The following is a 27,848-nucleotide window of genomic DNA, read 5'->3' as shown; positions in this document are numbered from 1 at the left end:
CCCCAGGTGTCCCCAGGTGTGTCCAGGTGTCCCCAGGTGTGTCCAGGTGTGCGGGCTCTCACTCCCGGATGCTCGCTGAGTACGAGAACTGCGGGAAATGCGTCCGATGGTCGCGCTCCAGAGAGTCCAACTGCTCACCTGGGGACAGGTGACAGGGACAGGTGAGGGACAGGGACAGGTGAGGGACAGGTGACAGGGACAGGTGAGAGACAGGGACAGGTGACAGGGACAGGTGAGGGACAGATGACAGGGACAGGTGTGCACAGGCGTGTACAGGTAACCCAGGTACACTCACATCTCTCAGATGGGGTGATGGTGATGGATGGGGGGTTCAGGTGAGAACACAGATGAGTACAGGTGACAGAACAGGTGAGTACAGGTGTACACAGGTACAGGTAACCCAGGTGCACTCACATCTCTCAGGTGGGGTGACGGTGATGGATGGGGGACAGGTACAGGTGACAGGTACAGGTGACAGGTACGGGTGACAGGTGAGTACAGGTGACAGGTACAGGTGACAGGTACAGGTGACAGGTACAGGTAACCCAGGTACACTCACATCTCTCAGGTGGGGTGACGGTGATGGATGGGGACAGGTACAGGTGTGCACAGGTAACCCAGGTACACTCACATCTCTCAGGTGGGGTGACGGTGATGGACAGGGGACAGGTACAGGTGAGTACAGGTGTATACAGGTGAGTACAGGTGAGTACAGGTGACAGGTACAGGTGTGTACAGGTAACCCAGGTGCACGCACATCTCTCAGGTGGGGTGACGGTGATGGACAGGGGACAGGTACAGGCAAGTACAGGTGACAGGTACAGGTGACAGGTACAGGTGTGTACAGGTGTGCACAGGTGCACTCACATCTCTCAGGTGGGGTGACGGTGATGGATGGGGGGGTTCAGGTGAGCACAGGTGACAGTACAGGTGAGTACAGGTGAGTACAGGTGTACACAGGTGTGCACAGGTGTGTACAGGTAACCCAGGTGCACTCACATCTTTCAGGTGGGGTGACGGTGATGGACAGGGGACAGGTACAGGTGAGTACAGGTGTGTACAGGTGTGCACAGGTACACTCACATCTCTCAGGTGGGGTGACGGTGATGGACAGGGGACAGGTACAGGTGAGTACAGGTGACAGGTGAGTACAGGTGACAGGTACAGGCGTACACAGGTGTGTACAGGTGTGCACAGGTGTGCACAGGTGCACTCACATCTCTCAGGTGGGGTGACGGTGATGGACAGGGGACAGGTACAGGTGACAGGTACAGGTGACAGGTGAGTACAGGTGACAGGTACAGGTGTGTACAGGTGTGTACAGGTGTACACAGGTACACTCACATCTCTCAGGTGGGGTGACGGTGATGGATGGGGGGTTCAGGTGAGAACACAGGTGAGTACAGGTGACAGTACAGGTGAGTACAGGTGAGTACAGGTGACAGTACAGGTGACAGGTACAGGTAACCCAGGTACACTCACATCTCTCAGGTGGGGTGACGGTGATGCTCTGCGCCGTGAACTCCTCGTCGAAGTACCGCGTGTCCACCTCTGACGTCACCTGCGGCCGGAAGGGCGGCACCAGCTGGGGGGGGAGGGGCGGCTCCAGGTGTGCCAGGTGAGGGGGGGGAGGGGCGGGGTCACCTGAGGGGGGCGGGGCCTCACCTTCCTCTGCACCACGTCCTGCCAATCGATGCCCGCGAAGAAACGGTGTTCCATCACCTCACGGGCGTCACCCGGACCCCCGCCCAGCCTGCAGGTGAGACAGGTGAGACAGGTGTGACAGGTGTGTACAGGTGTGTACAGGTGTGTCACCCGGACCCCCGCCCAGCCTGCGGGTGAGACAGGTGAGACAGGTGAGACAGGTGAGACAGGTGTGACAGGTGTGTACAGGTGTGTACAGGTGTGTCACCAGGTGAGACAGGTGTGTTCAGGTGTGACAGGTGTGTACAGGTGTGTACAGGTGTGTACAGGTGTGTACAGGTGTGACAGGTGTGTACAGGTGTGTACAGGTGTGACAGGTGTGACAGGTGTGTACAGGTGTGACAGGTGTGTACAGGTGGGAATAGGTGTGTACAGGTGGGAATAGGTGTGTACAGGTGTGTACAGGTGTGCACAGGTGTGTACAGGTGTGACAGGTGTGTACAGGTGTGTCACCCGGTGAGACAGGTGTGTACAGGTGTGTACAGGTGTGTACAGGTGTGTACAGGTGTGTACATGTGTGACAGGTGTGTACAGGTGTGTCACCAGGTGAGACAGGTGTGTACAGGTGTGTGTGTATCAGTGTCCAGGTGTGCCCAGGTGTATCCAGGTGTATCCCAGGTGTGCCCAGGTGTCCCCAGGTGTATCCCAGGTGTCCCCAGGTGTACTCAGGTGTATCCAGGTGTGTGTGTATCAGTGACCAGGTGTATCCAGGTGTATCCAGGTGTGTGTGTATCAGTGTCCAGGTGTCTCCAGGTGTCTCCAGGTGTGTGTGTATGAGTGTCCAGGTGTACCCAGGTGTCCCCAGGTGTATCCAGGTGTATCCCGGTGTCCCCAGGTGTGTCCAGGTGTACTCAGGTGTGTGTGTATCAGTGTCCAGGTGTCCCCAGGTGTATCCAGGTGTCCCCAGGTGTACCCAGGTGTATCCAGGTGTGTGTGTATCAGTGTCCAGGTGTACCCAGGTGTACCCAGGTGTATCCAGGTGTGTGTGTATCAGTGTCCAGGTGTCTCCAGGTGTACCCAGGTATCCCCAGGTGTGTCCAGGTGTATCCAGGTGTCCCCAGGTGTACCCAGGTGTGTCCAGGTGTGTATGTATCAGTGCCCAGGTGTCCCCAGGTGTATCCAGGTGTATCCAGGTGTACCCAGATGTATCCAGGTGTGTGTGTATCAGCGTCCAGGTGTACCCAGGTGTATCCAGGTGTATCCAGGTGTCCCCAGGTGTATCCAGGTGTCCCCAGGTGTGTGTGTATCAGTGTCCAGGTGTCCCCAGGTGTCCCCAGGTGTCCCCAGGTGTACCCAGGTGTATCCAGGTGTCCCCAGGTGTACCCAGGTGTGTCCAGGTGTATCCAGGTGTCCCCAGGTGTATCCAGGTGTCCCCAGGTGTGTGTGTATCAGTCCCCAGGTGTCCCCAGGTGTACCCAGGTGTGTCCAGGTGTATCCAGGTGTGTCTCACCTCTGTTTTGGGTCCTTTTTCAGCAGCCCAGCGAGCAGATTGCGGCTCTCGGGCCCCAGGGAGCGCGGGAAGCGGATCTCCTCCAGGAGGATGAGCTCGAAGAGCCGCTCGTGCTCAGGTGAGTGTGAGTGTGAGTGACCAGGTGTGCCCAGGTGTGTCCAGGTGTATCCAGGTGTGGGTGTATCAGTGTCCAGGTGTACCCAGGTGTATCCAGGTGTGTGTCTATGAGTGTCCAGGTGTCCCCAGGTGTACCCCAGGTGTCCCCAGGTGTCCCCAGGTGTGTCTCACCTCTGTTTTGGATCCTTTTTCAGCAGTCCAGCGAGGAGGTTTCTGCTCTCGGGCCCCAGGGAGCGCGGGAAGCGGATCTCCTCCAGGAGGATGAGCTCCAAGAGCCGCTCGTGCTCAGGTGAGTGTGAGTGTGAGTGACCAGGTGTGCCCAGGTGTGTCCAGGTGTATCCAGGTGTGTGTGTATCAGTGTCCAGGTGTATCCAGGTGTACCCAGGTGTCCCCAGGTGTATCCAGGTGTATCCAGGTGTATCCAGGTGTGTGTCTATGAGTGTCCAGGTGTATCCAGGTGTGACCAGGTGCCTCCAGGTGTACCCAGGTGTACCCAGGTGTATCCAGGTGTGTGTGTATGAGTGTCCAGGTGTCCCCAGGTGTATCCAGGTGTATCCAGGTGTATCCAGGTGTGTGTCTATGAGTGTCCAGGTGTATCCAGGTGTACCCAGGTGTGTGTGTATCAGTGTCCAGGTGTGCCCAGGTGTATCCAGGTGTCCCCAGGTGTATCCAGGTGTGTGTGTATCAGTCCCCAGGTGTATCCAGGTGTCCCCAGGTGTGTGTCTATGAGTGACCAGGTGTCCCCAGGTGTATCCAGGTGTACCCAGGTGTATCCAGGTGTGTGTGTATGAGTCCCCAGGTGTACCCCAGGTGTATCCAGGTGTACCCAGGTGTATCCAGGTGTGTTTGTATCAGTCCCCAGGTGTACCCCAGGTGTATCCAGGTGTCTCCAGGTGTACTCAGGTGTGTGTGTATCAGTGTCCAGGTGTATCCAGGTGTATCCAGGTGTCCCCAGGTGTATCCAGGTGTGTCCAGGTGTGTGTGTATCAGTGTCCAGGTGTCCCCAGGTGTACCCCAGGTGTACCCAGGTGTACCCAGGTGTACCCCAGGTGTAGCCAGGTGTCTCCAGGTGTATCCAGGTGTATCCAGGTGTGTGTGTATGAGTGTCCAGGTGTCCCCAGGTGTATCCAGGTGTGTGTGTATGAGTGTCCAGGTGTCTCCAGGTGTATCCAGGTGTATCCAGGTGTGTGTGTATCAGTGTCCAGGTGTGCCCAGGTGTACCCAGGTGTGCCCAGGTGTACCCCAGGTGTATCCAGGTGTATCCAGGTGTATCCAGGTGTGTCCAGGTGTATCCAGGTGTATCCAGGTGTATCCAGGTGTGTGTGTATCAGTGCCCAGGTGTACCCAGGTGTATCCAGGTGTATCCAGGTGTATCCAGGTGTGTCTGTATCAGTGTCCAGGTGTACCCAGGTGTATCCAGGTGTGTGTCTATGAGTGTCCAGGTGTACCCCAGGTGTATCCAGGTGTACCCAGGTGTATCCAGGTGTGTGTCTATGAGTGCCCAGGTGTATCCAGGTGTACCCCAGGTGTATCCAGGTGTCCCCAGGTGTATCCAGGTGTGTGTCTATGAGTGTCCAGGTGTACTCAGGTGTGTGTGTATCAGTGTCCAGGTGTCCCCAGGTGTCCCCAGGTGTCCCCAGGTGTATCCAGGTGTGTGTGTATCAGTGTCCAGGTGTCCCCAGGTGTATCCAGGTGTATCCAGGTGTGTGTGTAACAGTGTCCAGGTGTCCCCAGGTGTACCCAGGTGTGTCTCACCTCTGTTTTGGATCCTTTTTCAGCAGTCCAGCGAGGAGGTTTCTGCTCTCGGGCCCCAGGGAGCGCGGGAAGCGGATCTCCTCCAGGAGGATGAGCTCGAAGAGCCGCTCGTGCTCAGGTGAGTGTGAGTGTGAGTGACCAGGTGTGCCCAGGTGTGTCCAGGTGTGTGTGTATCAGTGTCCAGGTGTGTCCAGGTGTGTGTGTATCAGTGTCCAGGTGTGTCCAGGTGTGTCCAGGTGTGTCCAGGTGTACCCAGGTGTATCCCAGGTGTACCCAGGTGTGTGTGTATGAGTGTCCAGGTGTATCCAGGTGTACCCAGGTGTATCCCAGGTGTACCCAGGTGTGTGTGTATGAGTGTCCAGGTGTGTCCAGGTGTATCCAGGTGTCTCCAGGTGTATCCAGGTGTCCCCAGGTGTGTGTGTATGAGTGTCCAGGTGTCCCCAGGTGTGCCCAGGTGTGCCCAGGTGTATCCAGGTGTGTCCAGGTGTGTCTCACCTCTGTTTTGGATCCTTTTTCAGGAGCCCAGCGAGCAGATTGCGGCTCTCGGGCCCCAGGGAGCGCGGGAAGCGGATCTCCTCCAGGAGGATGAGCTCGAAGAGCCGCTCGTGCTCAGGTGAGTGTGAGTGTGAGTGACCAGGTGTGTCCAGGTGTGTCCAGGTGTGACCAGGTGTGTCCAGACGTGTGTGTATCAGTGTCCAGGTGTATCCAGGTGTACCCAGGTGTCCCCAGGTGTATCCAGGTGTGTGTGTATGAGTGTCCAGGTGTCCCCAGGTGTCCCCAGGTGTACCCAGGTGTGTGTGTATCAGTCCCCAGGTGTCCCCAGGTGTGTCTCACCTATGTTTTGGGTCCTTTTTCAGGAGCCCAGCGAGGAGGTTTCTGCTCTCGGGCCCCAGGGAGCGCGGGAAGCGGATCTCCTCCAGGAGGATGAGCTCGAAGAGCCGCTCGTGCTCAGGTGAGTGTGAGTGTGAGTGACCAGGTGTGCCCAGGTGTGTGTGTATCAGTCCCCAGGTGTATCCAGGTGTGTGTGTATCAGTGTCCAGGTGTATCCAGGTGTCCCCAGGTGTGTCCAGGTGTATCCAGGTGTGTGTGTATCAGTCCCCAGGTGTCCCCAGGTGTCCCCAGGTGTCCCCAGGTGTACCCAGGTGTGTCTCACCTCTGTTTTGGGTCCTTTTTCAGGAGTCCAGCGAGCAGATTGCGGCTCTCGGGCCCCAGGGAGCGCGGGAAGCGGATCTCCTCCAGGAGGATGAGCTCGAAGAGCCGCTCGTGCTCAGGTGAGTGTGAGTGTGAGTGACCAGGTGTGCCCAGGTGTGTGTGTATCAGTCCCCAGGTGTATCCAGGTGTGTGTGTATCAGTGTCCAGGTGTATCCAGGTGTCCCCAGGTGTGTCCAGGTGTATCCAGGTGTGTGTGTATCAGTCCCCAGGTGTCCCCAGGTGTCCCCAGGTGTCCCCAGGTGTACCCAGGTGTGTCTCACCTCTGTTTTGGGTCCTTTTTCAGCAGTCCAGCGAGGAGGTTTCTGCTCTCGGGCCCCAGGGAGCGCGGGAAGCGGATCTCCTCCAGGAGGATGAGCTCGAAGAGCCGCTCGTGGTCCTGGTTGTAGAAGGGGAGGCGCCCGCAGAGCATCTCGTACATCACCACACCCAGCCCCCACCAGTCCACGGCGCGCCCGTAGTCGTTGTCTTCCAGGACCTGCGGGGGGCACGGCGGGGTCACCTGGGGTCACCTGGGGGTCACCTGGTGGGGTCTGGAATCACCCGGGGTCACCTGGGGTCACCTGGGGGTCACCTGGGGTCACCTGGGGTCACCTGGGGGTCACCTGGGGTCACCTGGTGGGGTCTGGGGTCACCTGGGGTCACCTGGGGTCACCTGGTGGGGTCTGGGGGTCACCTGGTGGGGTCTGGGGTCACCTGGTGGGGCCTGGGGTCACCTGACAGGACCTGTGAGTGACCTGTCAGGACCTGGGATCAGCTGGTGGGGTCTGGGGTCACCTGGGGTCACCTGCTGGGACCTGGGGGTCACCTGGGGTCACCTGCAAGGACCTGGGGTCACCTACAGGGGTCTGGGGTCACCTGCAAGGACCTGGGGGTCACCTGATGGGGCCTGGGGTCACGTGGTGGGGTCTGGGGGTCACCTGCGGTCACCTGGGGTCACCTGGTGGGGTTTGGGGTCACCTGGGGTCACCTGCTGGGACCTGGGGGTCACCTGGGGTCACCTGGTGGGGCCTGGGGTCACCTGGGGTCACCTGGGGTCACCTGGGGTCACCTGGTGGGGTCTGGGGTCACCTGGTGGGGTCTGGGGTCACCTGGGGTCACCTGCAGGGGTCTGGGATCACCTGACAGGACCTGTGAGTGACCTGGGGGTTACCTGGTGGGGTTTGGAGTCACCTGCAAGGACCTGGGGGTCACCTGGTGGGGTCTAGGGGTCACCTACTGAGGTCTGGGGTCACCTGCAGGGGTCTGGGGTCACCTGACAGGACCTGTGAGTGACCTGGTGGGGTTTGGGGGTCACCTGCAAGGACCTGTCAGGACCTGGAGAAATTCCCAGAAAATCAAGGAAATTCCCAGAAATTCCCCAAGATTCACGGAAATTACTGGAAATTCCCCAAAATTCCCAAAAATTCACGGAAATAAATGAAAATTCCCCAAAATTCTCAGAAAATCACAGAAATGTCCCAGAAAATCACGGAATTTCCTAAAAATTTCCAAAAAATTCCAAAAAATTCCTGGAAATTCCTGGAAATTCCCCCCAAAATTCCCCAAAATTCCTGGAAATTCCTGGAAATTCCCCAAAAAATGCCCAAAACCTCATGGAAATTAATGGAAATTCCCAAAAATTCCCCCAATAATTCCCAGAAAATTGATGGAAATTCACGGAAATTCCCCCAAAATTCTCAGAAAATCACAGAAATGTCCCAGAAAATCATAGAATTTCCAGGGAATTTATGGAATTTCCCAGGGAATTCCCAAAAATTCCCAAAAATTCATGGAAATAAATGAAAATTCCCCCAAATTCCTCAGAAAATCCCGGAAATTTCCCAGAAAATCCCGGAATTTCCAGAGAATTTATGGAATTTCCCAGGGAATTCCCAAAAATTCCCAGAAATTCATAGAAATTCCCAAAAATTCATGGAAATTAATGGGAATTCCCAAAAATTCCCAAAAATTCCTGGAAATTCCTGGAAATTCCCAAAAAAATTCCCAAAAGTTCATGGAAATAAATGAAAATTCCCCAAAAATCCTCAGAAAAATCACAGAAATGTCCCAGAAAATCCTGGAATTTCCTAAAAATTTCCAAAAAATTCCAAAAAATTCATGGAAATTAATGGAAATTCCCCCAAAAATTCCTGGAAATTCCTGGAAATTCCCCAAAAAATGCCCAAAACCTCATGGAAATTAATGGGAATTCCCAAAAATTCATGGAAATTACTGGAAATTCCCCAAAAATTCCCCCAAAATAATGGAAATTAACGGAAATTCCCAAAAATTCTCAGAAAATCACAGAAATGTCCCAGAAAATCACGGAATTTCCTAGAAATTCCCAAAAAAATTCCCAAAAATTCATGGAAATTAATGAAAATTCCCCCAAAATTCTCAGAAAATCACAGAATTTCCAGGGAATTCATGGAATTTCCCAGGGAATTCCCAAACATTCCCAGAAATTCATAGAAATTCCCAAAAATTCATGGAAATTACTGGAAATTCCCCAAAAATCCTCAGAAAATCACAGAAATGTCCCAGAAAATCACGGAATTTCCTAGAAATTAAAAAAAAATTCCCAAAAATTCATGGAAATTACTGGAAATTCCCCAAAAATCCTCAGAAAATCACAGAAATTTCCCAGAAAATCCCAGAATTTCCAGGGAATTTGTGGAATTTCCCAGGGAATTCCCAAATATTCCCAGAAATTCATAGAAATGCCCAAAACCTCATAGAAATTCCTGGAAATTCCCAAAAATTCCCAAAAATTCATGGAAATTCCCGGAAATTCCTAGAAATGCCCAAAACCTCATGGAAATTAATGGAAATCCCCAAAAATTCATGGAAATTACTGGAAATTCCCAAAAATTCCCAAAAATTCCTGGAAATTCCTGGAAATTCCCAAAAAAATTCCCAAAAATTCATGGAAATAAATGAAAATTCCCCAAAAATTCTCAGAAAATCACAGAAATGTCCCAGAAAATCCCGGAATTACCTAGAAATTCCCAAAAAAATTCCCAAAAATTCATGGAAATTAATGAAAATTCCCCCAAAATTCTCAGAAAATCACAGAATTTCCAGGGAATTCATGGAATTTCCCAGGGAATTCCCAAACATTCCCAGAAATTCATAAAAATTCCCAAAAATTCATGGAAATTACTGGAAATTCCCAAAAATTCCCAAAAATTCCTGGAAATTCCCCAAAAAATGCCCAAAACCTCATGGAAATTAATGGAAATTCCCAAAAATTCCCAAAAATTCATGGAAATTAATGGAAATTCCCCAAAAATTCTCAGAAAATCACAGAAATTTCCCAGAAAATCCCGGAATTTCCCAGGGAATTTATGGAATTTCCCAGGGAATTCCCAAAAATTCCCAAAAATTCCCAAAAATTGATGGAAATAAATGAGAATTCCCCCCAAATTCTCAGAAAATCACAGAAATTCCAGGGAATTTATGGGATTTCCCAGGGAATTCCCAAAAATTCATGGAAATACCCAAAAACTCCCCAAAATTCCCAAAAATTCATGGAAATTAATGGAAATTCCCCAAAAAACCTCAGAAAAATCACAGAATTTCCAGGGAATTTGTGGAATTTCCCAGAAAATCCCGGAATTTCCCAGAAAATCCCGGAATTTCCAGGGAATCCATGGAATTTCCCAGGGAATTCCCAAAAATTGATGGAAATTAATGGAAATTCCCCAAAAATCCTCAGAAAATCTCGGAATTTCCAAGGAATTAATGGAATTTCCCAGAAAATCCCAGAATTTCCCAGAAAATCCCGGAATTTCCCAGAAAATCCCAGAATTTCCACGGAATTTGTGGAATTTCCCAGAAAATCCCAGAATTTCCAGGGAATTTATGGAATTTCCCACGAAATTCCCAAACATTCCCCAAAATTCATGGAAATAAATGAAAATTCCCCAAAAATCCTCAGAAAATCACAGAAATTTCCCAGAAAATCCCAGAATTTCCAGGGAATTTGTGGAATTTCCCAGAAAATCCCAGAATTTCCAGGGAATTTGTGGAATTTCCCAGAAAATCCCGGAATTTCCAGGGAATCCATGGAATTTCCCAGGGAATTCCCAAAAATTCCCAAAAATTCCCAAAAATTGATAGAAATTAATGGAAATTCCCCAAAAATCCTCAGAAAAATCACACAATTTCCAGGGAATTCATGGAATTTCCCAGAAAATCCCGGAATTTCCCAGAAAATCCCGGAATTTCCCAGGAATTCCAGGAATTCCAGGTCACCTCGGGCGCCAGGTACTCGGGGGTGCCGCAGAAGGTTCTCATGGTGGTGCCGTCGGTGACGCCCTCCTTGCACAGCCCAAAATCCGTGATCTTGATGTGCCCGTCCTTGTCCAGCATCAGATTCTCCAGCTGGGGGAAAAAACGGGAAAAACGGGAATGGGGAGAGCCCAAAATCCCGGGATTTGGCATCAAAATCATGGGGGGACCCAAAATCCCGGGATTTGGTACCAAAATTGTGGGGATTGGAACCAAAATCCCGGGATTTGGTACCAAAATCCTGGGGTTTGGCATCAAAATCATGGGGGGACCCAAAATCCCAGGAGTTGGTCCCAAAATTGTAGGGATTGGAACCAAAATCCTGGGGTTTGGTACCAAAATTCTGGGGTTTGGCATCAAAATCATGGGGGGACCCAAAATCCCGGGATTTGGTACCAAAATCCTGGGGTTTGGCGTCAAAATCATGGGGTTTGGAACCAAAATTCTGTGGGTCCCAAAATCGCAGGAGTTGGTCCCAAAATCGTGGGGTTTGGCCCTAAAAATTCCTGGATTCAGCCCCAGAACCCCGGGATTGCCCAAATTCCTGGGGTTCTCCCCCAAAATCCCCAGATTCAGCCCCAAAATCCTGGGATTTGGCCCCAAAATCCCAGGATTGCCCAAATTCCCAGGATTCAGCCCCAAAATGCTGGGATTTGGCTCCAGAATCCCCAAGATTTTACCCCAAAATCCCGGGATTTGACCCCAAAATCCTGGGATTCGGCCCCAGAACCCCCAATATTTTACCCTAAAATCCTGGAATTGCCCAAAATCCCGGGATTTGACCCCAAAATCCCAGAAATCAGACCCAAAATCCCCGGATTCAGCCCCAAAATCCCCGGATTCAGCCCCAAAATTCCTGGATTTGACCCCAAAATCCCTGGATTTAGCCTCAAAATCCCCGGATTCAGCCCCAGAACCCCGGGATTGCCCAAATTCCTGGGGTTCTCCCCCAAAATCCCCAGATTCAGCCCCAAAATCCTGGGATTTGGCCCCAAAATCCCCGGATTCAGCCCTAAAATCCTGGGATAGCCCAAAATCCTGGGATTTGGCCCCAAAATCCCAGGATTCGACCCCAAAATCCCAGGATTGCCCAAATTCCCGGGATTCAGCCCCAAAATGCTGGGATTTGGCCCCAGAACCCCTAATATTTTACCCTAAAATCCCAGGATTTGACCCCAAAATCCTGGGATTGCCCAAAATCCCCAGATTCAGCCCCAAAATCCCAGAATTAAACCCCAAAATCCCAGGATTTGGCCCCAGAACCCCCAAGATTTTACCCCAGAATCCCGGGATTTGACCCCAAAATCCCGGGATTTGACCCCAAAATCCTGGAATTCAGCCCCAGAACCCCCAATATTTTACCCTAAAATCCCAGGATTTGGCCCCAGAACCCCCAAGATTTGACCCCAAAATCCCGGGATTTGACCCCAAAATCCTGGAATTGCCCGAAATCCCGGGATTTGACCCCAAAATCCCAGAATTCAGCCCTAAAATCCCAGGATTTGACCCCAAAATCCTGGGATTGCCCAAAATCCCGGGATTTGACCCCAAAATCCTGGGATTCAGCCCCAGAACCCCCAGATTCAGCCCTAAAATCCCAGGATTTGACCCCAAAATCCTGGGATTGCCCAAATTCCCAGGATTTGGCCCCAAAATCCCTGGACTTGACTCCAAAATCCCGGGATTTGGCCCCAGAACCCCCAAGATTTTACCCCAAAATCCTGGGATTTGACCCCAAAATCCTGGGATTGCCCAAAATCCTGGAATTGCCCAAAATGCCGGGATTTGACCCCAAAATGCCAGGATTTGACCCCAAAACTCACCTTGATGTCGCGATAGACGACGTCTCGCGAGTGCAGGTACTCGAGGGCAGAGACGATCTCGGCGCCGTAGAAACGAGCGCGATCCTCCGGGAAAACGCGCTCCCGGGAAAGGTGGAAAAAGAGCTGGGAAAATGGGGGAAAAAACGGGAAAAATGGGAAAAATGGGGGGAAAAATGGGGAGAAATGGGGGGAAAAATGGGAAAAATGGGGGGAAAAATGGGGAAAATGGGGAAAAATGGGGAAAATGGGGAAAAATGGGGAGAAATGGGAAAAATGGGGGAAAAAGAGCTGGAAAAATGGGGGGAAAAACGGGAAAAATGGGAAAAATGGGGGGAAAATGGGGAGAAATGGGGGGGAAAATGGGGGGAAAATGGGGAAAATGGGGGGAAAGGTGGAAAAAGAGCTGGGAAAACGGGGGAAAAACGGGAAAAATGGGAAAAATGGGAAAAATGGGGAAAAACCGGGAAAAATGGGAAAAATGGGGGGAAAAATGGGAAAAATGGGAAAAATGGGAAAAATGAGGAGAAATGGGGGGAAAATGCGGGGAAAAATGTGAAAAATGGGGGGAAATGGGAAAATGGGAAAAATGGGGGGAAAATGGGAAAAATGGGGGGAAATGGGGGGAAAGATGGAAAAACAGCTGGAAAAACGGGGGAAAAATGGGAAAAATGGGAAAAATGGGGGGAAAATTGGGAAAAATGGGAAAAATGGGGAAAAATGGGGGGAAAACGGGAAAAATGGGGGAAAAATGGGAAAAATGGGGGGAAAGGTGGAAAAACAGCTGGAAAAAGGGGGGGAAAAACGGGAAAAATGGGGGGAAATGGGGGGAAAAACAGCTGGGAAAACGGGGGGAAAACGGGAAAAATGGGGGGAAATGGGGGGAAAAACAGCTGGGAAAACGGGGGGAAAACGGGAAAAATGGGGGGGAAATGGGAAAAATGGGGGAAAAAATGGGAAAAATGGAGGGAAAAATGGGAAAAATGGGGGGAAATGGGGGGAAAACGGGAAAAATGGGGAGAAATGGGGGAAATGGGGGGAAAACACCTGGAAAAATGGGGGGAAAACGGGAAAAATGGGAAAAATGGGGGGAAAACGGGAAAAATGGGGGGAAATGGGGAAAAATGGGGGGAAAATATGGGGGGGGAATGGGGAAAAATGGGGAAAAATCAGGAAAAAATGGGGAGAAATGGGGGGAAAAATGGGAAGAAATGGGGAAAAAATCAGGAAGAAATTGGGAAAAAATGGGGGAAAATGGGGGAAATTGGGGGGAAATGGGAGAAAAGGGGTAAAATGAGGGAAAAATGGGGAAAAATGGGTAAGAAATGGGGGAAAAAGTTGAGAAAATGGGGAAAAAATGGGGAAAATGGGGAAAAAATGGGGGGAAAATGGGGAAAAATGGGGAAAAATGGGAAAAATGGGAAAAATGGGGAAAAATGGGGAAAAATGGGAAAAATGGGAAAAATGGGGGGAAAATGGGGAAAAATGGGGAAAAATGGGAAAAATGGGAAAAATGGGGGGAAAATGGGGAAAAAAATTGGAAAAACTGGGAAAAATAGGGGAAAATGGGAAAAAATGGGGAAATGAGGGAAAAATGGGGAAAATGGGAGCTCATTCTTAGGGAACGCTGCCCTGATCCAAGGGAAAATAAGGAAAAGTGGGATAAAAGCACCCCAAATCCTGGGAAAAGGGAATTTTTGGGGATGGAAATGTGGGATTTGGGATGGGAATTCCCACCTCGCCGCCGTTGGCGTATTCCATGACGAAGCAGAGGCGGTCGTTGGTTTGGAAAGCGTATTTCAGTGCCTGGGGGAGGGAAAAATGGGATTTGGGGAGGGAATTCCTGGATTTTCCATGGAAAAATGGGATTTGGGAAAGGAATTCCTGGATTTTCCATGGAAAAATGGGATTTGGGAAGGGAATTCCTGGATTTTTCATGGAAAAATGGGATTTGGGGAGGGAATTCCTGGATTTTCCATGGAAAAATGGGATTTGGGGAAGAAATTCCTGGATTTTTCATTGAGAAATGGCATTTGGACAAGGAAATTCCTGGATTTTCCATGGAAAATCGGGATTTGGGGAGGGAATTCCTGGATTTTCCATGGAAAATCAGGATTTGGGAAGGGAATTCCTGGATTTTCCATGGAAAATTGGGACTTGGGGAGGGAATTCCTGGATTTTCCATGGAAAAATGGGATTTGGGAAAGGAATTCCTGGATTTTCCATGGAAAATCAGGATTTGGGGAGGGAATTCCTGGATTTTCCATGGAAAAATGGGATTTGGGAAAGGAATTCCTGGATTTTCCATGGAAAAATGGGATTTGGACAAGGGAATTCCTGGATTTTCCATGGAAAATTGGGATTTGGGGAGGGAATTCCTGGATTTTCCATGGAGAAATGGGATTTGGAAAAGGAATTCCTGGATTTTCCATGGAAAAATGGGATTTGGGGAAGAAATTCCTGGATTTTTCATTGAGAAATGGCATTTGGACAAGGAAATTCCTGGATTTTCCATGGAAAATCGGGATTTGGGGAGGGAATTCCTGGATTTTTCATTGAAAATCGGGATTTGGGAAGGGAATTCCTGGATTTTCCATGGAAAAATGGGATTTGGGGAGAGAATTCCTGAATTTCTCCCTGAAAATGGTGATTTGGGGTCAGAATTCCCAGTTTTCCCGCCTGAAAATGGGGATTTTGAGCTGGAATTCCCAGATTTCCCCCCTTTCCTGATAATTTTGAGCCAGAATTCCCAGATTTCCCCCTGGAATTCCCAGATTTCCCCCTTTTCCCGCTGATTTCCCTCCAGAATTCCCAGATTTCCCCCTTTTCCCGGTGATTTCCCCCCAGAATTCCCAGATTTCCTCCCAGAATTCCCAGATTTCCCCCCGGAATTCCCAGATTTCACCCCAGAATTCCCAGATTTCACCCCAGAATTCCCAGATTTCCCCCAGAATTCCCAGATTTCCCCCTGAAAATGGGGATTTTGACCCAGAATTCCCCAATTTCCCCCCGGAATTCCCAGATTTCCTCCCAGAATTCCCAGATTTCCCCCTTTTCCGGGTGTTTTGGGTCCGGAATTCCCAGATTTCCCCCCGGAATTCCCAGATTTCCCCCCAGAATTCCCAGATTTCCCCCCAGAATTCCCAGATTTCCCCCTTTTCCGGGTGTTTTTTCCCGGAATTCCGGGGGTACACTCACGGTGAGGAAGGGGTGCCGACTGTTCTGCAGGACTCGGCTCTCGGTCACCGTGTGAGCGACCTCATCCTGCAGGAAAAATCCCAATTTCCACCCAAAAAATCCGAATTCCCACCCAAAAAATTCCCCAATTCCCACCTGGAAAAATCCCCAATTCCCACCCAAAAAATTCCCAATTCCCACCTGGAAAATTCCCCAATTCCCACCTGGAAAATTCCCAATTTCCACCCAAAAAATCCCCAATTCCCACCTGGAAAAATCCCAATTCCCACCTGGAAAATTCCCCAATTCCCACCTGGAAAATTCCCAATTTCCACCCAAAAAATCCCCAATTCCCACCTGGAAAAATCCCAATTTCCACCCAAAAAATTCCCAATTCCCACCTGGAAAATTCCCAATTCCCACCCAAAAAATTCCCCAATTCCCACCCAAAAAATTCCCCAATTCCCACCTGGAAAATTCCCCAATTCCCACCTGGAAAAATCCCCAATTCCCACCTGGAAAAATCCCAATTCCCACCTGGAAAATTCCCAATTCCCACCTGGAAAATCCCAATTCCCACCCAGAAAATTCCCCAATTCCCACCTGGAAAAATCCCCAATTCCCACCTGGAAAATTCCCAATTCCCACCTGGAAAATTCCCCAATTCCCACCTGGAAAATTCCCCAATTCCCACCTGGAAAATTCCCCTTTTTCCCCCAGGAATTCCCATTTTTTCCCCCCAAAACTCCCTTTTTTTTCACCAAAATTCCCATTTCTCCCCCCAAAATTCCCATTTTTCCCCCAAAATTCCATTTTTTCCCCAAAATTCCCATTTTTCCCCCCAAAATTCCCATTCCCCCCCAGAATTCCCATTTCCCCCCCAAAATTCCCATTTTCCCTCCCCCAAATTCCCATTTTTCCCCAAAACTCCCATTTTTTCCCCCAAAATTCCCATTTCCCCCCCAAAATTCCCATTTTTCCCCTCAAACTCCCACTTTTCCCCCCAAAATTCCCATTTTTTCCCCCCAAAACTCAATTTTTTTTCCCCAAAACTCCCTTTTTTTTCCCCAAAATTCCCATTTTTCCCCCCAAAATTCCCATTTCCCCCCCCCCAAAATTCCCATTTTCCCCCAGGAATTCCCATTTTTCCCCCCAAAACTCCCTTTTTTTCCCCAAAATTCCCATTTCCCCCCCCAGAATTCCCGTTTTCCCCCCAGAATTCCCGTTTTTCCCCCCAAAACTCAATTTTTTTTCCCCAAAATTCCCATTTTTTCCCCCCAAAACTCCCTTTTTTTTCCCCAAAATTCCCATTTCCCCCCCAAAATTCCCATTTTTCCCCCCAGAATTCCCCTTTTCCACCCGGAATTCCCGTTTTTCCCTGCCTTGGCGATGATGATTTCCTTCCTGAGGATTTTCATGGCGTAATAACGTCCTGAGGATTTCTCCCTCACCAGAATCACCTTCCCGAACGTTCCCTTCCCCAGCAGCTTCAGGTAATCGAAGTCGCTCATGCTCTGCGCCCAAAATCCCGGGAATTCCGGACACCGGGAATGGGGGAGCCTCGGGAATTTGGGGGGAATTTTTTGGGAATTTTTTGGGAATTTTTTCGGAATTTTTTGGGATTTTTTGGGGAATTTTTGGGGAATTTTTTGGGATTTTTTTGGGATTTTTGGGGATTTTTTGGGGAATTTTTTGGGGATCTTTTGGGGATTTTTGGGGGGAATTTTTGAGTTTTTTGGGAATTTTTGGGAATTTTTTGGGAATTTTTGGGGGTTTTTTTGGGGAAATTTTGGGATTTTTTAAGCATATTTTTGGGAATTTTTGGGGATTTTTTTTTATTTTTTAGGGATTTTTTTGGGAATTTTTTGGGAATTTTTTGGGATTTTTTAGGGAATTTTTTTGGGAATTTTTTGGATTTTTTTGGGATTTTTTTGGGAATTTTTGGGGGAATTTTTTGGGATTTTTTAAGGATTTTTTGGGGATTTTTTAAGGAATTTTTGGGGATTTTTTGGGGAATTTTTGGGAATTTTTAAGGACTTTTTTGGTTTTTGGCGGATTTTTTGGGGAATTTTTTGGGGATTTTTTGGGATTTTTTTGGGATTTTTGGGGATTTTTTGGGGAATTTTTTTGGGAATTTTTGGGGAATTTTTGGGGATTTTTTTGGATTTTTTGGGAATTTTTTGGGAATTTTTGGGGGTTTTTTTAGGGAATTTTTGGGAGTTTTTAAGGATTTTTTTGGGATTTTTTAAGGATTTTTTTTTAATTTTGGGGATTTTTTAAGAATTTTTGGGGAATTTTTGGGAATTTTTAAGGACTTTTTTTGGTTTTTTGGGGATTTTTTGGGGAATTTTTTTGAGAATTTTTGGGGGGTTTTTTGGGGAATTTTTGGGAATTTTTGGGAATTTTTTGGGGAATTTTTGGGATTTTTTGGGGAATTTTTTTGGGAATTTTTTGGGATTTTTTAGGGAATCTTTTGGGGAATTTTTGGGATTTTTTTAAGGATTTTTTGGGAATTTTTTGGGAATTTTTGGGGATTTTTTAGGGAATTTTTTGGGGAATTTTTGGGATTTTTAAAGGATTTTTTTGGGGATTTTTTTGGGATTTTTTTGGGATTTTTTGGGGGAATTTTTGGGTTTTTTGGGAATTTTTGTGAATTTTTTGGGAATTTTTGGGGATTTTTTTGGGAAGTTTTGGGATTTTTTAAGGATTTTTTTGGGAATTTTTGGGGATTTTTTTTTTTATTTTTTAGGGATTTTTTGGGGAATTTTTTGGGATTTTTTTGGGGAATTTTTGGGAATTTTTAAGGACTTTTTTTGGTTTTTTGGAGATTTTTTGGAGAATTTCTTGGGAATTTTTGGGATTTTTTGGGGATTTTTTGGGGATTTTTGGGGGGAATTTTTGGGATTTTTTAAAGAATTTTTGGGATTTTTTGGGGGATTTTTTGGGGATTTTTGGGGGGAATTCTTGGGTTTTTTGGGAATTCTGGGGAATTTTTTGTGATTTTTTTAGGGGAATTTCTTTGAGATTTTTGGGGGTTTTTTGGATTTTTTGGGGGAATTTTTTGGAATTTTTTTTTAATTTTTGGGGGAATTTTTGGGTATTTTTTTTTATTTTTTGGGGCTTTTTAGGGAATTTTTGGGGGGAATTTTTGGGAATTTTTTGGGAATTTTTTGGGGTTTTTTGGGATTTTTTGGGGGATTTTTTGGGGGAATTTTTGGGATTTTTTAAGGATTTTTGGAGAATTATTTTGGATTTTTTATGGGATTTTTCGGAAATTTTTGGGTTGTTTTTGGAAATTTTTGGGTGATTTTTGGGGTGATTTTTTGGGGTGATTTTGGGGTATTTTTGGGTGATTTTGGGTGTTTTTGGGGTATTTTTGGGGTATTTTTTTGGGGTATTTTTGGGTGATTTTGGGTGGTTTTGGGGGTATTTTTGGGGTATTTTTTGGGGGTATTTTTGGGTGATTTTGGGTGGTTTTGGGGGTATTTTTGGGGTATTTTTTTGGGGTATTTTGGGGTGATTTTGGGTGATTTTGGGTGGTTTTTGGGCTGTTTTTGGGGTATTTTTGGGGTATTTTTGGGGTATTTTGGGTGTTTTTGGAGTGTTTTTGGGGTGTTTTTGGGGTGTTTTTGGGGGTATTTTTGGGTGATTTTGGGTGTTTTTGGGGTGTTTTGGGGTGTTTTTGGGGTGTTTTTGGGGTATTTTTTGGGGTATTTTTGGGTGATTTTGGGTGTTTTTGGGTGTTTTTGGGGTGATCCACTCACGGCCTTGGGGCGGGATTTTGGGTTGTTTTGGGGTATTTTTGGAGTGATTTTGGGTTGTTTTGGGGGTATTTTTGGGGTGATTTTGGGTGATTTTTGGGTTGGTTTTAGGTGATTTTGGGTGATTTTGGGTGTTTTTGGGGTGGTTTTGGGTGGTTTTGGGGTGATCCACTCACGGCCTTGGCGCGAGATTTTGGGAGACATTTTTGGGTGATTTTGGGTGTTTTTGGGGTATTTTTGGGGTGGTTTTGGGTGTTTTTTAGGGTGCTTCTGGGTGTTTTGGGTGGTTTTGGGTGTTTTTGGGGTGTTTTGGGGTGTTTTTGGGTGTTTTTGGGTGATTTTGGGTGTTTTTGGGGGTATTTTTGGGGTGATTTTGGGGTATTTTTGGGTGGTTTTGGGTTGTTTTCTGGGTGTTTTTGGGGTGTTTTTGGGTGGTTTTGGGTGTTTTTGGGGTGTTTTGGGTGTTTTTGGGCTGTTTTTGGGGTGTTTGGGCTGTTTTTGGGGTGTTTTTGGGTGTTTTTGGGTGGTTTTGGGCTGTTTTTGGGGTGGTTTTGGGTGTTTTTGGGTGTTTTTGGGTGTTTTGGGGTGTTTGGGCTGTTTTTGGGGTGTTTTTGGGTGTTTTTGGGGTGATCCACTCACGGCCTTGGGGCGGGATTTGCCGGTGGCTCCGTCCTCGGCGTCGCTGCCTTTGGGCTCCGGCGGCGCCGGCGGCTCCCGGCTCTGGAGGCTGCTGGCCACGGCCTGGATCGACTGGATCCACTCCTCGCTGCGGGATCACCATGGGGATCAGGGCAGGGATCAACAGTGGGATCACAGTGGGATCAGTATTGGGATCACAGTGGAATTAACAGTGGGATCATTGGGATCATCACTGGGATCAACATTGGGACCATTGGGATCAGTGGGATCAGCGTTGGGATCAGTGGGATCATAATTGGGATTATTGGGATCACTGGGATCACTGGGATCAGCAGTAGGATCACTGGGGTCACTGGGATCACTGGGTTCACTGGGATCTCTGGGATCTCTGGGATCGGGATGGGGATCTCTGGGATCTCTGGGATCACTGGGATCGGGATGGGGATCTCTGGGATCTCTGGGGTCACTGGGATCTCTGGGATCACTGGGATCAGCACTGGGATCACTGGGACCGTTGGGACCACTGGGATCACCGGGATCACTGGGATCAGGGGGATCACTGGGATCTCTGGGATCACTGGGACCACCAGGATCACTGGGATCACCGGGATCAGGATTGGGATGATATGGATCAGTGGGATCCCTGGGATCACTGGGATCACTGGGATCTCTGGGATCAGGATTGGGATCACTGGGTTCTCTGGGATCAGGATGGGGATCTGTGGGATCTGTGGGATCTGTGGGATCTCTGGGATCAGGATTGGGATCACCAGGATCTCTGGGATCACTGGGGTCACTGGGATCTCAGGGATCACTGGGATCACTGGGATGATTTGGATCATTGGGATCACTGGGATCAGGATTGGGATGATTTGGATCTCTGGGATCTCTGGGATCACCGGGATCAGGATGGGGATCTGTGGGATCACTGGGATCAGGATTGGGATGATTTGGATCAGCGGGATCTCTGGTATCTCCGGGATCAGGATGGGGATCTCTGGGATCTGTGGGATCACCGGGATCTGTGGGATCTGTGGGATCTCTGGGATCAGGATGGGGATCTGTGGGATCTGTGGGATCTGTGGGATCTGTGGGATCTGTGGGATCTCTGACCGCTCCTGGGGGGTGTCCACGTGGAACGTCCTCTCGATCACCGTCGTCCACTGCAGGCAGCGAATGACGAAGGTGTTGGGGCGCGGCCGCTCCGTCCTCATCAGCTGGCACTCTGGGAAACAATGGGGAAAACGGGAAAAATGGGGGAAAACGGGGAGAAATTGGGAAAAAATGGGGGAAAACGGGGAGAAATTGGGAAAATCAGAGAGAAATTGGGAGAAAATGGGGGGAAAATGGGGAGAAATGGGGGAAAATCAGAGAGAAATTGGGAAAAAATGGGGAACACGGGGAGAAATTAGGAAAATCAGAGAGAAATTGGGAAAAAATGGGGGGAAATTGGGAAAAAATGGGGGAAAATGGGGGAAAATTGGGAGAAAAATGAGAAAAAATGGGGGGAAAATGGGGGGAAAATGGGGGGAAAATGGGAGAAAAAATTGGGGGAAAATGGGAAAAAATTGGGGGAAAATCGGGAAAAATGGGGGAAAATGGGGGAAAATGGGAAAAAATGGGGGGAAATGGGGAAAAATGGGGGGAAAATGGGAAAAAACGGGAAAAATGGGGGAAAACGGAGAAATTGGGAAAATCAGAGAGAAATTGGGAGAAAATGGGGGAAGAATGGGGGAAAATGGGGAAAATGGGGGAAAAATGGGGGAAAAGGGGAAAAATGGGGGAAATGGGGGAAAAATGGGGGAAAATGGGGGGAAAATGAGAAAAAATGGGGAAAAATGGGGGGAAAATGGGGGAAAATGGGGGAAAATGGGGGAAAATGGGGGAAAAATGGGAAAAAATGGGGGGAAAATGGGAAAAATGAGGGAAAACGGGGAGAAATTGGGAAAATCAGAGAGAAATTGGGAAAAAATGGGGGAAAATGGGGGAAAACGGGGAAAAATGGAAAAAAATGGGGAGAAAATGGGAAAAAATGGGGGAAAATGGAAAATCGGGGAAATATGGAAAAAAATTGGGAAAAATAGGAAAAATTGAGAAAAATGGAGGAAAATTGGGGAAAATTGAGAAAAATCGGGGAAAATTGGGAAAAATGGAGGAAAATGGGGAAAACGGGGGGAAAGTGGGGGGAGAATTGGGAGAAATGGGGGGAAAAATGGGAAAAATTGGGAAAAATGAGGAGAAATTGAGAAAAATGGAGGAAAATTGGGGAAAATTGAGAAAAATCGGGGAAAATTGGGAAAAATGGAGGAAAATGGGGAAAACGGGGGGAAAGTGGGGGGAGAATTGGGAGAAATGGGGGGAAAAATGGGAAAAATTGGGAAAAATGAGGAGAAATTGAGAAAAATGGGGGGAAAATTGGGGAAAATTGGGGAAAATTGGGAAAAATGGAGGAAAAATTGGAGGTAAAATGGGGAAAAATTGGTGGAAAATTGGGAAAAATTGGGGAAAAATGAGTGGAAAATTGGGGAAAATTGGGAAAAAATTGGGAAAAAATTGGGAAAAATGGGGGAAAATTTGGGAAAAATTGGTGGAAAATTGAGAGAAATTGGGGAAAAATTGGGAAAAATAGGAAAAATTGAGAAAAATGGAGGAAAATTGGGGAAAATTGGGGGGAAAATTGGGGAAAAATGGGGGAAAAATGGGTGGAAAATTGGGAAAAATTGGGGAAAAATGAGTGGAAAATCGGGGAAAATTGGGAAAAAATTGAGAAAAATCGGGGAAAATTTGGGAAAAATTGGGAAAAATCAGGAAAAATTGGGAAAAATCAGGAAAAATGCTGGAAAATCGGGAAAAAGGCTGGAAAATCGGGAAAGGTTTCCGGAGGATTCCGGTACCGGCCACAGAGAAGTTGTTGAGGGGGGGAAGGGAGAGCTCCGAGGGCTCCGGGCGCTCCTTGAAGCCGATGAAGGATCCGTCGCTCTTGAGCAGGAAATAACGCGGCCGCCACGTCTTGATGAACTCGCCTGGGAGAGGAGAGAAAGGGGTTAATTAATGGGGTAATTAGGGGGTAATTAGTGGGGTTAATTAGTGGGGTTAGGGGGGTTAATGAGGTTAATTAATGGGGTTAATTACTGGGGTTAGGGGGGTGAATTAATGGGGTTAGAATGAATTGGGTTAGTGGGGTTAGTGAGGTTAATTAATGGGGTTAATTAGTGGGGTTAGTGAGGTCAATTAATGGGGTTAATTAGTGGGGTTAATTAGTGCGGTTAGTGGGATTAACTAATGGGGTTCGGGCGGTTAGCGAGGTTAATTAATGGGGTTAATTAGTGGGGTTAGTGGGGGTAATTAATGGGGTTAGAATGAATTGGGTTAGTGGGGTTAGTGAGGTTCATTAATGAGGTTAATTAGTGGGGTTAGAGGGATTAATTAATGGGGTTCGGGCGGTTAGTGGGGTTAATTAATGGGGTTAATTAGTGGGGTTAGTGGGGTTAATTAGTGGGGTTAGAATGAATTGGGTTAGTGGGGCTAGTGAGATTAATGGGGTAAACTAGTGGGGTTAGCGAGGTCAATTAATGGGGTTAATTAGTGGGGTTAGTGGGGTTAATTAGTGGGGTTAGAATGAATTGGGTTAGTGGGGTTAGTGAGATTAATTAATGGGGTTAATTAGTGGGGTTAGTGAGGTTAATTAGTAGGGTAATTAGGAGGTTAATTAATGGGGTTAATTAGTGGGGTTAGTGGGGGTAATTAATGGGGTTGGGGGGTGAATTAACGGGGTTAGTGGGGTTAATGGGGTTAGGGGGAACAGAAAAGTTAATGGGGTTAATTAATGGGGTTAGTGGGGTTAATGAGGTTAATTGGGTAAATGAGTTAATGGGGTTAATTGGGTTAATTGGGTTAGTGGGGTTAATGGTGTTAATTGGGCTAAGGGAGTTAGTGGGGTTAATTGGATTAGGGGGGGTTAATGGGATCAATGGGGTTAATGGGTTAACGGGGTTAATTAGCAGGGTTAATTAATGGGGTTAGCGGGGTTAATGGGTCAATGGATTAATTAGTGAGCTGAACTAATGGGGTTAGTAGGGTAAATTGGGTTAATGGGTTCATCAATGAAGGTAACTGGGTTAATTTGGGTTAATGGGGTTAGTGGGGTTAATTGGTTAATGGGGTTAATTGGGTTAATAGAGTTAATGAGTTAACTGGTGGGGTTAATGGGTGAGTGGGGTTAATAAAATCAATGGGTTTAATTGAGATTAACGGGTTAATGGGGTCAGTGGAATTAATGGGAATAATGGGATCAATGGGATCAATGGGATCAGTGGGATCAGTGGGATCAGTGGGATCAATGGGATCAATGGGATCAATGGGATCAATGGGATCATTGGGATCATTTGGATCAATGGGATCAATGGGATCAGTGGGATCATTTGGATCAATGGGATCAATGGGATCAGTGGGATCAATAGGAAACCCATGGGAATTCAGGGATCAAAGGGCCAGAGATGGGACTGAAGGACACTGGGATGGACACTGGGATGGACACTGGGATGGACACTGGGATGGACACTGGGATGGACAGATGGACACTGGGATGGACACTGGGATGGACACTGGGATGGACACTGGGATGGACACTGGGATGGACAGATGGACACTGGGATGGACAGATGGACAGATGGACACTGGGATGGACACTGGGATGGACACTGGGATGGACAGATGGACAGATGGACACTGGGATGGACAGATGGACACAGGGATGGACACAGGGATGGACACTGGGATGGACACTGGGATGGACAGATGGACACTGGGATGGACACTGGGATGGACACTGGGATGGACACTGGGATGGACACTGGGATGGACACTGGGATGGACAGATGGACACTGGGATGGACACTGGGATGGACACTGGGATGGACACTGGGATGGACACTGGGATGGACAGATGGACAGATGGACACTGGGATGGACTGGGATCATTCCCAGAGTTTCCCCCCATCCCATCCCCTCCCCTCCCCTCCCCCACTCACCCCTCTTGTGCAGCCAGCCCTCCTTGACCACCAGCACCTCACTCATGGTGGCCCCGAGCCCCCCGGAGCCCCCCGGGAGCACCTGTGGGAACAGCGGGACTGCCTCAGTTTCCCTCCCTGGAGAACCCCCGGGAGTGCCTCAGTTTACCTCCCTGGAGCACCGGGAGTGCCTCAGTTTCCCTCCCTGGAGAACCCCCGGGAGTGCCTCAGTTTCCCTCCCTGGAGCACCGGGAGTGCCTCAGTTTCCCTCCCTGGGAATCCAGGGATACCAGGAGTGCCTCAGTTTCCCTCCCTGGAACGTCCCTGGGATGGATCCGTGGAATTTTGGGATGGGACAAGAACAGGGAAGATCTGAGGCTCCTCCCCCCCTCATTAACAATCCAATTAAATTTTGGGATCAATCCATGGGATTTTGGGACCAATTAATGGGATTTTGGGATGGATCCGTGAGATTTTGGGATGGATCCGTGGGATTTTGGGATCAATCCATGGAATTTTGGGATGAGACAAAAACAGGGAAGATCTGAGGCTCCTCCCCCCCTCATTAACGATCCAATTAAATTTTGGGATCAATCCATGGGATTTTGGGATGGATCTGTGGAATTTTGGGATGGATCCATGAGATTTTGGGATCAATCCATGGGATTTTGGGACCAATCAATGGGATTTTGGGATGGATCCGTGGGATTTTGGGATGGATCCAATTAAATTTTGGGATCAATCCATGGAATTTTGGGATGGAACAAGAACAGGGAAGATCTGAGGCTCCTCCCCCCGCTCATTAACGATCCAATTAAATTTTGGGATCAATCCATGGAATTTTGGGATGAAATGAGGACAGGGAAGATCTGAGGCTCCTCCCCCCCTCATTAACGATCCAATTAAATTTTGGGATCAATCCCCTCCCCCCTCCCCCCCCCCGTCCGTACCCAAGCGCCGGATCCGGATCCGAGGGAAGCTCCCGGCTCCGGCTCCTCCTGGGGCACAAATTGGGTGAAAACGGCCCCAAATTGGGATTTTGGGGGAGGAAAATGGAGATTTTGGGGGATTTGGAAAGCAGGAGCTGCTCTGGGGGGAATTTGGGGAGGGGGAGTTTGGGGGGAATTTTTTGGGGGGGGAAATTAGGGAAGGAATTTGGGGAGGGGTCCCATCCTGAGGGGAATTTGGGGAAGGAATTTGGGGAGGGGTCCCATCCTGAGGGGAATTTAGGATGGAATTTGGGGAGGGGTCCCATCCTGAGGGGGAATTTGGGGAGGGGTCCCATCCTGAGGGTGAATTTGGGATGGAATTTGGGGAATTTGGGATGGAATTTGGGGAGGGGTCCCATCCTGAGAGGGAATTTGAGATGGAATTTGGGGAGGGGTCCCATCCTGAGGGTGAATTCGGGATGGAATTTGGGGAATTTGGGATGGAATTTGGGGAGGGGTCCCATCCTGAGAGGGAATTTGGGGAGGGGTCCCATCCTGAGGGGGAATTTGGGGAGGGGTCCCATCCTGAGGGGGGGAATTTGGGATGGAATTTGGGGAATTGGAGATGGAATTTGGGGAAGGGTCCCATCCTGAGAGGGGAATTTGGGATGGAATTTGTGGAATTTAGGATGGAATTTGGGGAGGGGTCTCATCCTGAGATGGAATTTGGGGAGGGGTCTCATCCTGAGGGGAATTTGGGATGGAATTTGGGGAATTTGGGATGGAATTTGGGGAGGGGTCCCATCCTGAGGGGGGAATTTGGGATGGAATTTGGGGAATTTGGGATGGAATTTGGGGAGGGGTCTCATCCTGAGGGGAATTTAGGATGGAATTTGGGGAGGGGTCCCATCCTGAGGGGGGAATTTGGGATGGAATTTGGGGAGGGGTCTCATCCTGACATGGAATTTGGGGAGGGGTCTCATCCTGAGGGGTGAATTGGAAACCCTGGGGTGGAATTTGGGATGGAATTTGGGGAGGGGTCCCATCCTGAGGGGGAATTTGGGGAGGGGTCCCATCCTGAGGGTGAATTTGTGGAATTTGGGATGGAATTTGGGGAGGGGTCCCATCCTGAGGGGGAATTTAGGATGGAATTTGGGGAGGGGTCCCATCCTGAGATGGAATTTGGGATGGAATTTGTGGAATTTAGGATGGAATTTGGGGAGGAGTCCCCTCCTGAGATGGAATTTGGGGAGGGGTCCCCTCCTGAGACGCTGCGCATTTTGGGGAGGGGTCCCCCCCCCACACAACGCCCCCAAATCAACCCCCAGACCCGCCCCCCCCCCCCCAATTCACAAATGGTTCGCTCCCCTCAGCCGCGCGGGCGGAACCACCTCGAGGTCACGGGGGGGGAATCCCCGTGCCCCCCCCCCATCCTCACCCCCCCCGTGTCCCCCCCCCTCACCCCACGCGTGGTGCAGCCCCCCCACCCCCCCCCCAACAGCCGGACGAGCCCATTCCCTCTAAAAGGGGGGGGGAAACGCGGCGCCCCCCGCCGGCGGCTCGCGGGTGGTGCGGCCTCCGTTGACCCTCAGAGGAGCCGGGCGAGCCCATTACGCTTCGCGGGGGGGGAGGAAGAGGGAGAGAGAGGAAGGAACGAATCGAGCGCGGCGCCCGCTCTCACCTGTCATGGACGCCTCAGGCCCGGCCGCTCCCGGGAACCTCGGGGGGGTTTTTTTTTATTTTGAGATTTCCCCCCCTCGGTACCGGAAGGACAAAATAAAAAAAAAGCGGCGGCGGCGGCGTCGGCGGCGGAAGGAAACGGGAAGAGAACGGAACCGGGGGGAGGGGGAGGGAAAATGGCGGGGGGGCCGTGAGGGGGAGACGGAAAATGGCGGGAAGGGGGCGTGGCCACGTAACGTCGGAGTGGGCGTGGCTACGCACGGCTGAGGGGGCGTGATTACGTCATGAAAAATGGGCGTGGTCACGTGACGTCATAACGGGGC

At 49.1% G+C, this 27,848-nt stretch overlaps 2 protein-coding genes across 4 annotated transcripts in view; one reads left to right on the top strand and one right to left on the bottom strand.

Moving 5' to 3' along the window:
- Positions 1-6,383, top strand: part of LOC131590079 (putative protein CRIPAK) — a 66,492-nt gene extending 60,109 nt beyond the window's left edge. The window contains exons 9-16 of the mRNA XM_058859954.1: positions 7-36; positions 2,592-2,611; positions 4,197-4,246; positions 4,497-4,593; positions 5,385-5,438; positions 5,850-6,012; positions 6,087-6,168; positions 6,354-6,383. Coding sequence (XP_058715937.1) covers positions 7-36; positions 2,592-2,611; positions 4,197-4,246; positions 4,497-4,593; positions 5,385-5,438; positions 5,850-5,998 — 400 coding nt within the window. The 3' untranslated portion in view covers positions 5,999-6,012; positions 6,087-6,168; positions 6,354-6,383. The remainder of the gene's footprint in view (positions 1-6; positions 37-2,591; positions 2,612-4,196; positions 4,247-4,496; positions 4,594-5,384; positions 5,439-5,849; positions 6,013-6,086; positions 6,169-6,353) is intronic.
- AKT2 (AKT serine/threonine kinase 2) lies at positions 2-27,724 on the bottom strand. 3 transcript variants are annotated; one of them, XM_058859950.1, is made up of 15 exons: positions 27,527-27,723; positions 25,867-25,914; positions 24,938-25,019; positions 22,802-22,930; positions 21,021-21,132; positions 19,908-20,034; positions 16,890-17,021; positions 15,529-15,594; positions 14,068-14,136; positions 12,334-12,456; positions 10,475-10,603; positions 6,499-6,713; positions 1,666-1,753; positions 1,483-1,585; positions 2-138 (listed from the first exon to the last, which is right to left on the bottom strand). In XM_058859950.1, exons 3-15 carry the CDS (start codon positions 24,981-24,983, stop codon positions 59-61), a joined length of 1,419 nt encoding a protein of 472 aa, XP_058715933.1. In that variant the 5' UTR covers positions 24,984-25,019; positions 25,867-25,914; positions 27,527-27,723; the 3' UTR covers positions 2-58. The 3 variants fall into 3 exon arrangements, with proteins under 3 accessions (XP_058715933.1, XP_058715934.1, XP_058715932.1); XM_058859951.1 differs by lacking the exon at positions 25,867-25,914 and having other exon boundaries at positions 1,483-1,561; positions 27,527-27,724; XM_058859949.1 differs by lacking the exon at positions 25,867-25,914.
- Positions 27,725-27,848: the final 124 nt, after the last annotated feature.

Source organism: Poecile atricapillus, chromosome 31, assembly GCF_030490865.1.
Source record: "Poecile atricapillus isolate bPoeAtr1 chromosome 31, bPoeAtr1.hap1, whole genome shotgun sequence".
NCBI classification, from domain to species: domain Eukaryota; kingdom Metazoa; phylum Chordata; class Aves; order Passeriformes; family Paridae; genus Poecile; species Poecile atricapillus.
This window is presented reverse-complemented; position numbering and strand designations above follow the sequence as displayed.

What these genes read in the sequence shown, in the direction of transcription:
- AKT2 (XM_058859950.1), bottom strand. Translation starts at nt 24,983, where the DNA reads ATGAGTGAGGTGCTGGTGGTCAAGGAGGGCTGGCTGCACAAGAGGG. An exon ending in CCGAGTACCTGGCGCCCGAG is followed by an intron (nt 6,714 to 10,474) that starts GTGACCTGGAAT and finishes TGCCCCCCGCAG; the next exon opens with GTCCTGGAAGACAACGACTA. An exon ending in CGTCACCCCACCTGAGAGAT is followed by an intron (nt 139 to 1,482) that starts GTGAGTGTACCT and finishes ACCTGTCCCCAG; the next exon opens with GTGAGCAGTTGGACTCTCTG.